Source organism: Mustelus asterias, chromosome 21 (genome assembly GCF_964213995.1).
Source record: "Mustelus asterias chromosome 21, sMusAst1.hap1.1, whole genome shotgun sequence".
NCBI classification, from domain to species: domain Eukaryota; kingdom Metazoa; phylum Chordata; class Chondrichthyes; order Carcharhiniformes; family Triakidae; genus Mustelus; species Mustelus asterias.
Window position 1 is genome coordinate 19,305,774 of NC_135821.1, and position 12,615 is coordinate 19,318,388.

General features: G+C 45.5%; 1 protein-coding gene across 5 annotated transcripts in view; it reads right to left on the minus strand.

The window, feature by feature from the left end:
- The window catches only part of rangap1b (Ran GTPase activating protein 1b), an 83,548-nt gene that overhangs the window by 48,517 nt on the left and 22,416 nt on the right, over positions 1-12,615 (minus strand). For all 5 annotated transcript variants that reach the window (XM_078237607.1, XM_078237606.1, XM_078237605.1 and 2 more), the window contains 2 exons: positions 9,562-9,689; positions 3,908-3,967 (listed from right to left, as the gene is read on the minus strand). In XM_078237607.1, coding sequence (XP_078093733.1) covers positions 3,908-3,967; positions 9,562-9,689 — 188 coding nt within the window. The remainder of the gene's footprint in view (positions 1-3,907; positions 3,968-9,561; positions 9,690-12,615) is intronic.

Below are 12,615 nucleotides of genomic sequence, written 5' to 3' on the forward strand. Positions count from 1 at the left end.
GCGGTTGTAGAGGGTTGTTTTTCAAACTGGAGGCCTGTGACCAGCGGTGTCCCTCAGGGATTGATGCTGGGTCCACTGTTATTTGTCATGTATATTAATGATTTGGATGAGAATATAGGGGGCATGGTTAGTAAGTTTGCAGATGATACCAAGATTGGTAGCAAAGTGGACAGTGAAAAAGGTTATCGCGTATTGCAACGGGATCTTGATCAATTGGGCCAGTGGGCTGACGAATGGCAGATGCAGTTTAATTTAGATAAATGTGAGGTGATGCATTTTGGTAGATTGAACCAGGGCAGGACTGACTCAGTTAATGGTAGGACGTTGGGGAGAGTTACAGAACAAAGAGATCTAGGGGTACAGGTTCATAGCTTCTTGGAAGTGGAGTCACAGGTGGATAGCGTGGTGAAGAAGGCATTCGGCATGCTTGGTTTCATTGGTCAGAACACCGAATACAGGAGATGGGATGTCTTGTTGAAGTTGTACAAGGCATTGGTAAGGCCTTGGAATACAGCGTGCAGTTCTGGTCACCCTATTATAGAAAGGATATTATTAAGCAAGAAAGAGTGCAGAAAAGATTTACTAGGGTGCTACCGGGACTTGGTGGTTTGAGTTATGAGGAGAGGCTGGATAGACTGGGACTTTTTTCCCCGGAGCGTAGGGGGCTGAGGGATGATCTTTGAGAGGTCTATAAAGTAATGAGGGGCATAGATCAGCTAGATAGTCAATATCTTTTCCCAAAGGTAGGGGAGACTAAAACTAGAGGGAATAGGTTTAAGGTGAGAGGGGAGAGATACAAAAAGGTCCAGAGGGGCAATTTTTTCACAGAGGGTGGTGAGTGTCTGGAACAAGCTGCCAGAGGTAGTAGTAGAGGCGGGTACAATTTTGTCTTTCAAAAAGCGTTTAGATAGTAACATGGATAAGATGGGTATAGAGGGATATGAATCAAATGCGGGCAATTGGGATTAGTTTAGGGGTTTTAAAAAAAAAGGGCAGCATGGACAACTTGGGCCAAAGGGCCTGTTTCCATGCTGTAAACCTCTATGACTCTATAAAAACAGAAAAAGCACCCAATGGGATTGCTGATTCCATACATGGAAGATGCCAGGGCCCTCTAGGTGGCCATCCTCTGGTGCATGTAGCCCCTTTTCATATTAGGTCACTGCAGGAATCTGAGGAGAGAGTCAGGCCGCAACAGGAGAATACGCAAATACTGTCCTTATTTGATCTGGGCTGAGCACCTCCGGTTCCAGCCTTTTGGGCAATTCCAGGCTTGTTCTTGCTCAGTTCTGACCCTGGCCTGTCTGAATTCTCATCAGGCCTGGCTGCGGAGGCTGTTGACTGTTGTTTAATTTAGATTGTCCAATTCTGTGCTGGGCCTAGCTCCTCTGGCCATTGAGCACTTCGGCAGGGAAACCCTGCTATTGCTTATGATCTCAACAGGACGGAGCTGCAATGGACCAACGGGTCAAAGGACATACCTACATTTACTGTTAAGGCTCACACAAATAATTACTACTTGGTAGGATACCGGAAGGCAGCCACAGGACTCCACAAGGGCAAAAGCTAGCAGGAATAGCGCGGCAAGGTGGCACCGTGGTTAGCACTGCTGCCTCACAGCTCCAGGGACCCGAGTTTGATTCCCGGCTTGGGTCACTGTCTGTGTGGAGTTTGCACGTTCTCCCCGTGTCTGTGTGGGTTTCCTCTGGGTGCTCCGGTTTCCTCCCACAGTGCAAAGATGTGCAGATTAGGTTGATTGGCCATTCTAAATTGCCCCTTAGTTTCCCAGGATGTGTTGGTTCGAGGGATTAGTGGGGTAAATATGTGGGGTTACGGGGATAGGGCCTGGGTGAGATCGTTGTTGGTGTGGACTAGATGGGCCAAATGGCCTCCTCCTGCACTGTGGGGATTCTATGAAAATGCATAAGTGAAGGGATTCATCCCATCAGAACTCATCCATTAGTTAAGGATAGCAGGGTTTTCTTTAATAAACACAGCAGGTTTGGGCAGCGGCGGCAGTGGGTTTGCCCGGGGGGGGGGGCACGCGCGCACGCGAGTCACCCGCCCTGGGCGACTTTCACTCAGTCGTACAATGGTACTGAAAGATAGCTTGCATCATTTCCTGTTGGGCAAGAATCTTGGGGTTTAAAAACGGCATCAGAAAGGGAAGCAACAGAGGAGGCTTGATCCTGGTCTGCACTGAGTTAGGTGATCTCAGAATAACATTAACAAAGTTAGAACAGACCCCAGATCCCCGTGCTAGGAAAGGAAAAAGAAAATGTCAGTGTATCTACAGCCGAGCGCTGTACTCCCCACTGGAACTACAGCTGTGATGTGAAGCCAAACTGCAATGGTCTCTATAGTTGTATAGCTAGCAAGCATTAAGGTTGCGCATGAATGATGCAAATTTGAGAACGCTAAAGGAAAATGACTGTGATCAATGGAAGCATGTCCCGTAAAGAAGTCAGCAAATTCAAGGAAGGAGAGTCAAAAAATTCCCCAAACGCTCTGGGCCTTTGTAAAATTGTTATGGTTTCTTTAATCTTTCACGGGATGTGGCCAGAGCTGGCAAGGCCCATATTTCCCATCCCTAATTTTGCCAGCGATCGCAGTAGTGAGCTGTCCTTTTAAACCGCTGAGTTCCACATGGGGAAGGTGCTCCCACAGTGCTGTTAGACAGGGAGTTCCAGGATTATGTCCCAGTGTTACAAAGCAGAGGTGGACCTCTCCCTCCGAGAACTAATACCTAACCACTCAAAAGAGAAGTGCCTCGCCCTGTAATTAATAATAAGAGAGTGTGAGAAGTGGTGTGATCTACTCTTCAGCGACTTTTAGTGGTTTAATCAAAATAACTCCCTGACACTCTCTAAAATCAACAAGTACCCATTTATTTATCTAACAGTGGACAACTAAACTATTAACAAACCAAATAAAACACAATTCTAATAGAATGCTGTTCAGATAAATACAATTCTCACTAATCAACAAAAAAAATAGAATTTTAGTCACTCTAAATTACAACCAGGTTTTGTCTCATCTGGAATATTCTGGGCCTTTTCTGTTGATTCTTTGGTACCTTCGCTATCAAGACGGTGTTTTCTCTTGAGAAAGAAGTGAAGCGAAGAGCTGTTACTCTGGCAGTTGCTCTCTGCCTTTTGTCCCATTGCCCTCTTCTTTTTATACCTGTGATGACGTATCAATATCCCCCACAATGGGATTAGCCCTAGGTTGTCAAAACCATCAGATTTAAATTTAATAGGTTCTTGGTATCCAAGTGCCAAATTCAAAATAATTCAAAAGTCTGAAAGCCTGTTGCCTTGGTAACACTGCTGCTTGGCCTTTTCATATAAAATGTTTCATTTTGGGCACTCTGTACATACTTGCATTTTTTAAACTTTCTAAGCACAGAAAAAGCAGCACCTTTTTAAAGGGACCACGCAGTGCTTTCCCCTAGCATTTTACCAACACCAATCTACAATTACTCTACTCAACTTCACAGCACCAGCAATAACCAAGGAACAGAGGCATATTTCCATGTAATGGTGGTATCTGACTTGGAACTGCTGGTGTTCTGCTGGAGCTCCTGGTCCAGCCAGGTGGTGGAGGTCCTAGGTTTGGGAGGTACTGTCGAGGAAGCCTTGGTGAGTTGGCATCATATCTTGCACATCATACACATTGCAGCCATGGCGCAGCATACCAGATAGTTTAAAGTTTATCTATGCAAGCCTTTTCCAGGATCATGCCAAACAATGGGAAGTTCTTGTCCAGGTTTTAGCAACCAGCAGTCCAAATCACTTTATAACCACATAGCCAATTTGACACGCCCGCCATTTCAATACTCAACACTCTTGCCATTGGTCCCCATATTCTAACCGATTTTAATGGGAGTAATACAAGTTATTCTCACCAGAGCAATCGGAATCTCTGACCGCAATCGACCAGTGAACATGTCGCTCCAATAACATTTCTGAGAGGGGAAATGGAGAAGGAAAAACAAATGGTCAAATTATAAAAATACCATTTAATAAACACAAAATTGAACAGGTTTGATGCAAGGCAAGCGATTAGTGTCTGAACAATAGCCAGCATTTTTACTAGCTCTATAATTTACAAAACAAAATTGCAGTACATCGCAGGCTGCATACCAAGGACAGAAATTCATGGGATTTGTTGTACCTCGCCCCAATTAAGGGAGAGGCCATAAATGCTTACAACCCATCAGCCCTTTCAGTACATTATTACCATGCCAGAGGGCAGCACAGTGGTTAGCGCTGCTGCCTCACAGCACCAGGGACCCGGGTTTGATTTCCAGCTTGGGTCACTGTCTGTGCAGAGTCTCCCCATGTCTGCATGGGTTTCCTCCCAAGCCCGAAAGATGTGCTGGTTAGGTGCATTGGTCATGCTAAATTCTCCCTCAGTGTACCCGAACAGGTGCCAGAGTGTGGCAACTAGGAGATTTTCACAGTAAGTTCATTGCAGTGTTAATGTGAGCCTACTTGTGACACTAATAAATAAACTTTATAAAGCTCTTTTGCAAAACTATTCAAAACTGAGGTAATCTATCCCCTCTCTCCCTATACCTTCTCTGGTGCCAAACATCTATCTAGCTTTCCCTTAAAAGATGCCTCAGACACACCAAAGCTCTGACAACTGTCTGACTAAAGACTATTCTCTCTTCTCACTCTGGCGACCATTTTAAGTTGATGATTCCTGATCGCTGACTCCCCAGTCAAAGGAAATATTTCATAGTATCTAACGCAACCCGCCCCCACAAAAAAAATCAAATCTTTAAAGAATGAGACGTGGGAGCAACAATAAGCCATACAGACCCTGCGGCACGGTAGCACAGTGGTTAGCACTGCTGCTTCACAGCTCCAGGGACCTGGGTTCAATTCCCAGCTCAGGTCACTGTCTGTGTGGAGTTTGCACATTCTCCTCGTGTCTGCGTGGGTTTCCTCCGGGTGCTCCGGTTTCCTCCCACAGTCCAAAGATGTGCGGGTTAGGTTGATTGGCCATGCTAAAAATTGCCCCTTAGTGTCCTGAGATGCGTAGGTTAGAGGGATTAGCGGGTAAAATATGTACAGATATGGGGTTAGGGCCTGGGTGGGATTGTGGTCAGTGCAGACTCGATGGGCCAGATGGCCTCTTTCTGCACTGTAGGGTTTCAATGACTCTCTGACTGTTTTTCGATGACGACTGAGTATTTACATCAACTCCACTTTCTCGCCCAGCTCCACATCCCTTGATTCCCTTCCTTTAATTTGCTCAAAAATCCATCAATTCCTTTCTTGAATACACTCATTAACTGGGCATCACACCCCTATGAGATACAGAATTCCTAAGATTCAGAACTCTTGAAGAGTTCTGGGGCGGTAGTGGTTAGCATTGCTTCCTCACAGCGCTAGGGACCTGGGTTTGATTCCCTGCTGGGGTCACTGCCTGTGTGGAGTTTGCACATTCTCCCCGTGTCTGCGTGGGTTTCCTCCGGGTGCTCTGGTTTCCTCCGACAGTCCAAAAGGTGTGTGGGTTAGGTTGAATGGCCATGATAAATTGACCCTAGTGTCAGGAGGATTAGCAGGGTAAATGTACAGGGTTACGGGAATAGGGCCTGGGTGGGATTGTGGTCGGTCCAGACTCAATGGGCTGAATGGCCTTCTGCCAGTGTACCCGAACAGGTACCAGTGTGTGGCAACCAGGAGATTTTCACAGTAACTTCATTGCAGTGTTAATGTAAGCCTACTTGTGACACTAATAAATAAACTTTAAACTTTATAGTTGAGGCAAGAACTGTGAGAATTCCTGGTATTCCTTTAAATCATGATGAGTCCATTCACATTCATTTGAATTGGTTTAACACATCAACTAAAATGATCTCTTAATGAATATTCCCTCAGAAAATCTAACCCTGGAGGTTTGCATGAAGCATAAACATCAGAATGGGCCTGTTGGGCCGAGTACTTTGTTTCTTCAAATATATCAAAATTATGCAAAATTAAACATTTTGCAATCCAGTTAACACTGACAAACTAATTTTCTGCCAGTGAAGTCTCACAACATCAGGTTAAAGTCCAACAGGTTTAGAACAAAGAACAAAACAGCACAGGAACAGGCCCTTCGGCCCTCCAAGCCCGTGCCGCTCCCTGGTCCAAACTAGACCATTCTTTTGTATCCCTCCATTCCCACTCCGTTCATGTGGCTATCTAGATAAGTCTTAAACGTTCCCAGTGTGTCCGCCTCCACCACCTTGCCCGGCAGCGCATTCCAGGCCCCCACCACCCTCTGCGTAAAATACGTCCTTCTGATATCCGTGTTAAACCTCCCCCCCCTCACCTTGAACCTATGACCCCTCGTGAAAGTCACCACCGACCTGGGAAAAGCTTCCCACCGTTCACCCTACCTATGCCTTTCATAATTTTATACACCTCTATTAGGTCACCCCTCATCCACCATCTTTCCAGTGAGAACAACCCCAGTTTACCCAATCTCTCCTCATAACTAAGCCCTTCCATACCAGGCAACATCCTGGTAAACCTCCTCTGCACTCTCTCCAAAGCCTCCACGTCCTTCTGGTAGTGTGGCAACCAGAACTGGGCGCAGTATTCCAAATGCGGCCGAACCAACGTTCTATACAACTGCAACATCAGACCCCAACTTTTATACTCTATGCCCCGTCCTATAAAGGCAAGCATGCCATATGCCTTCTTCACTACCTTCTCCACCTGAGACGTCACCTTCAAGGATCTGTGGACTTGCACACCCAGGTCCCTCTGCATATCTACACCCTTTATGGTTCTGCCATTTATCGTATAGCTCCCTGCTACGTTAGTTCTACCAAAATGCATCACTTCGCATTTATCTGGATTGAACTCCATCTGTCATTTCTTTGCCCAAATTTCCAGCCTATCTATATCCTTCTGTAGCCTCTGACAATGCTCCTCACTATCTGCAAGTCCTGCCAATTTTGTGTCGTCCGCAAACTTACTGATGACCCCAGTTACACCTTCTTCCAGATCGTTTATATAAATCACAAACAGCAGAGGTCCCAATACAGAGCCCTGCGGAACACCACTAGTCACAGGCCTCCAGCCGGAAAAAGACCCTTCCACTACCACCCTCTGTCTTCTGTGACCAAGCCAGTTCTCCACCCATCTAGCCACCTCCCCCTTTATCCCATGAGATCCAACCTTTTTCACTAGCCTACCACGAGGGACTTTGTCAAACGCTTTACTAAAGTCCATATAGACGACATCCACGGCCCTTCCCTCGTCAACCATTCTAGTCACTTCTTCAAAAAACTCCACCAGGTTAGTGAGGCATGACCTCCCTCTCACAAAACCATGCTGACTATCGTTAATGAGACGGACGTCAAGCTCACCGGCCTATAATTTCCTGGGTTATCCTTCCTACCCTTCTTAAATAACGGGACCACATTAGCTATCCTCCAATCCTCTGGGACCTCACCTGTGTCCAGTGACGAGACAAAGATTTGCGTCAGAGGCCCAGCGATTTCATCTCTCGTCTCCCTGAGCAGCCTTGGATAGATTCAAGCCCTGGGGATTTGTCAGTCTTTATATTCCCTAAAAAACCTAACACTTCCTCCCTTGTAATGGAGATTTTCTTTAACGGGTCAACACTCCCCTCCGAGACACTCCCAGTCAACACATCCCTCTCCTTTGTGAATACCGACGCAAAGTATTCATTTAGGATCTCCCCTACTTCTTTGGGCTCTAAGCATAATTCCCCACTTTTGTCCCCGAGAGGTCCAATTTTTCCCCTGACAACCCTTTTGCTCCTAACGTATGAATAAAATGCCTTGGGATTCTCCTTAATCCTGTCTGCCAAGGACATTTCGTGACCCCTTTTTGCCCTTCTAATTCCTCGTTTGAGTTCTTTCCTACTTTCTTTGTATTCCTCCAGAGCTCCCTCCGTTTTTAGCTGCCTGGACCTAACGTACTCCACTCTTTTCTTTTTGACCAATCGCTCAATTTCCCTGGTTATCCACGGTTCTCGAATCCTACCCTTCCTATCCTTTTTTACAGGCACATGCCTATCCTGCAGCCCTAACAACTGTTCCTTAAAACACTCCCACATGCCAGATGTGGATTTACCCTCAAACAGCCTCTCCCAATCAACAGCTGCCAAATTCTGCCTAATTCCACTAAAGTTGGCCTTCCCCCAATCCAACAGCTTACCCTTGGGACACCACTCATCCTTTTCCATCACTATCCTAAAGCTAATAGAATTGTGGTCACTAGGGCGGCACGGTAGCACAGTGGTTGGGCGGCACGGTAGCACAGTGGTTAGCACTGCTGCTTCACAGCTCCAGGGTCCCGGGTTCGATTCCCGGCTCGGGTCACTGTCTGTGTGGAGTTTGCACATTCTCCTCGTGTCTGCGTGGGTTTCCTCCGGGTGCTCCGGTTTCCTCCCACAGTCCAAAGATGTGCGGGTTAGGTTGATTGGCCAGGTTAAAAATTGCCCCTTAGAATCCTGGGATGCGTAGGTTAGAGGGATTAGCGGGTAAATATGTGGGGATAGGGCCTGGGTGGGATTGTGGTCGGTGCAGACTCGATGGGCCGAATGGCCTCCTTCTGCACTGTAGGGTTTCTATGGTTTCTATTTGCCACATGTTCCCCTACCGAAACTTTGAAGACCTGACCGGGCTCATTCCCCAGTACTAGGTCCAGTATAGCCCCCTCTCTAGTCGGGCTATCTACATATTGTTCCAAAGAACCCTCCTGTACGCATTTTACAAATGCCTCCCCATTCAGACTCCCAGCCCTACGCAATTTCCAGTCTATACCAGGGAAATTGAAGTCTCCCACTACAAGAACCCTATTTTTCCTGCACCTATCCATTATCTCCTGACATACCCGTTCTTCCACTTCCCTTGGGCTGTTGGGGGGCCTGTAGTATACCCCCAACATAGTGACTGCACCCTTCCTGTTTCTGAGCTCCACCCACAGTGACTCGTTACACGACCCCTCTGAATTGTCCTCCCTCTGCACCGCTGTAATATGCTCTCCAGCTAATACTGCTACTCCCCCTCCTCTGTCTCGCCTAAAACACTTGTACCCCGGAATGTTCAACTGCCAGTCCTGTCCCTCTTTCAACCAAGTCTCTGTCACCGCAACCACATCCAAATTCCTCGTAAGCATTAAGGATTATATGGCATCACGAGCTTTCGGAGCACTGCCCCTTCGTCAGGTGAGTGGAGAGGTGGGTTTCATAAATACAGGATATATAGATAGAGACTCAATTACAAGATAATGGTTGGGATGCAAGTCTCTACAGGTTATCAAGTCTTTACAGGGACAGACAGTGCAAGTGAAGAGAGGGATAATCACAGGCTAAAGAGGTGTGAGTTGTCTCAAGCCAGGACAATTAGTAGGATTTTTATTTGCAATAAACTGAGATGGTAGTCCAACTCACACTTGCCTCAGAATGTAAACACAGAACTTTGCTCAATTTAAGAGAGCTAATTTAGTTCACAAAAAACAATGGATTATTTACTTGGCTGACCACCGTTGCTGAAAAAAAATCACCTGAATCTCAAGTCCATACCTGCAATTCCTTTTTATTAGACAGACTCCTGGCAATGGCTTTAGCGGCTTCCACACCGATCGTGTTGCCTTCCAAGCGCAGTGCCTGCAAGTGCTCAAAGCCCTCAATCTCTTCAATAATCTCAGCAGCTGGACAAAGAGGATAAATGACAATGAATAATAGCAAAAGTCTCAAATGTAAAGGAAAAAATATTAGACTAAACAATACTTGATTCTCTCTCGACTAATGATCCTGACTGATCCTATACAAGATCCTGTAGGGTATTGACAAGGTGGGTGTGGAGAGGATGCTTCCTCACGTGGGAGAATCTAGAACTAGAGGTCACTGCTTAAAAGAAAGCGGTCATCCATTTAAGACAGAGGTTAGGAGTTTTTTTTTATCTCGGAGGACAGCGAGTCTTCAGAACTCTCTTCCTCAAAAGGAAATGGAAGCAGAGTCTTTGAATATTTTTTAAGGCAGAGCTGCATAGATTCTCGATAAGCAAAGGCGTGAAAAGCTATTGAGGATAGGTGGAAGCTTGGAGTAGAGGTTACAATCAGTTCAGCCACGATCTTATTGAATAGCGGGGCAGGCTCGAGGGGCCAAGTTCCTGCTCCAAATTCGTATGGTCATAATACATTCGTCACGAACACTGAACCTCGGAAGACAGTTGTGTTTGAAAATGTCCCCTTAACTTAAGGTGGAACAGAACATTCTGAAAAAGGGAGATGGGTGAAGGCATGATAAATACCTCAGCTTGGAGACATACCCAGGTGATCCAGCTGCCACAGAGCAATTTAAACAGAAGCCCATTGAGAGCTGGGGGGGCAACAACTTTTCACAGTCTCTCACTGAAAATGGACAGCTAGTGTCACAAGTAATATAATCACGAGCAGATTAAATTTTATGATGGGTTAAAAGGTATCCTGACATTTAGAAACGAAAGGAAATTAGGAAAAGGTGGCGGGATGGCTCTGTTAATTAAAGGTAGTATTAGCACAACAGGGAGAAATGACCCAAGTTCAGGTTAGCAGCATGTAGAAGCGGTTTGGGTTGAGATGATGAATGATAAAGGCAAGAAGTCACTTGTGGGAGTGGTGTACAGGCCCCCTAATTGTAACTACATTTTAGGACAGAGGTAATGGGAGCTTGTCAAAAAGGTACAGCGATAATCATGAACGATTTTAACGTGCTCATGATTATAATATTATTTTAATATAGACTGGAAAAATCAGATGGGCAAAGGTAGCGCATGAGGAGTTCAATGATTTTGGGATAGTTTCTTAGAGCATGTTCTGGAGTCAGAGAGCAGGCTATACGAGACCTGGGACTGTGCGATGAGATGGGATTAATTGACAACCTCGGTGAAGGAAAATTAGGGATAGGCAATAAATGCTGGTCTAGCATAAATGAAGAGCGCATTAAAGACTAGCATTTTAAACTTACAAAAAGATTAATAATGAGGGAAAAACTAAAGTACAAGAGAAACATAGCCAGAAACAAAGATGGAGCATGAGAGTTGTGATAGATAAATAAAAAAAACAAGTTAACAAAGTGAATGTTGGTCCTATAGAAAGTGCGTCTGGGGAACTGATGATGAAAATAGGGATATGGCGGATAAATTGAGCAGGTATTTTGCATCAGTCTTCCCTAAAGCGGCTACGAGTAACATGCAGAATTAGCTGTAAATCAGGAAATGGGAGGGAGGAACTCAGGAAAATTGGAATCACCAGGGAACCGGTATTGCGCAAATTGTTGGGTCTGGGGGCTGACAAATCCCTGGTTCCAGTTGGACTTCCTCCTAGAGTCTGGAAAGAAACGGCTAATGATCGTTGATGCATTGGTTTTAATTTTCCCCAAATTCGGGAAGGTTCCATTAGATTGGAAGAGAGAGCAAATGTAATTCCTTTATTCAAAAAGGAAGCGAGATAGAAAGCAGGAAACTACAGGCCATTTATCATCAGGAAAATGTTAGAAGTTATTAATGCAAATGTTATAGCAGGGCAAATTCAAGGCAATCAGACAGAGTCAACACTGTCCTGTGAAAGGGAAATTTGTAACCAATTTATTGGGATTCTTTGAAGGGGTCACATGCACAGTGGATAAAGGAGAACTGGTGGATGGACTGTACTTAAATTTGCAGAAGGTGCTACATCAAAGGTTACTGCTGAAAATAAGAGCTCATGGTTGGAGGGTAACATATTTTGATTTGATTTATTATTGTCACGTGTATTAGTATACAGTGGAAAGGATTGTTTCTTGTGCGCTATACAGACAAAGCATAACAGTTCATAGAGAAGGAAATGAGAGAGTGCAGAATGTAGTGTTAGTCATAGCTAGGGTGTAGAGAAAGATCAACTTAATGTGAGGTAGGTCTATTAAAAGTATGATGACAGCAGGGAAGAAGCTGTTCTCGAGTCGGTTGGTGCGTGACCACAGACTTTTGTATCTTTTTCCCTGGTGGAAGAGAATATGTTCGGGGTGCATGGGGTCCTTAATTATGTTGGCTGCTTTGCTGAGGCAGCAGGAAGTGTCAACAGAGTCAATGGATGGGAGGCTGGTTTGCGTGATGGACTGGGCTTCATTCATGACCCTTTGTAGTGTCTTGCGGTCTTGGGCAGAGCAGGGGCCCATACCAAGCTGTAATACAACCAGAAAGCATGCTTTCTATGATGCATCTGTAAAAGTTGGAGAGAGTTGTGGTAGGCATGCCAAATTTCCTTAGCCTCCTGAGAAAGTAGAGGCTTTGGTGCGGCTTTCTTAACTGTAGTGTTTGCATGAAGGGACCAGCACAGGTCGTTGGTAATCTGGACACCTAAGAACTTGAAGCTCTCAACCATTTCTACTCCGTCCCCATTGATGTAGACAGGGGCATGCCCTCCACTACGCTTCCTGAAGTCGATGGCTATCTCCTTCGTTTTGTTGACATTGAGGGAGAGATTACTGTCGTTGCACCAGTTCATTGATATGGATAGAAGACTGGCCAGCTAACAAGATGTGGAGATGCCGGCGTTGGACTGGGGCAAACACAGTAAGGAGTCTAACAACACCAGGTTAAAGTCCAACAGGTTTATT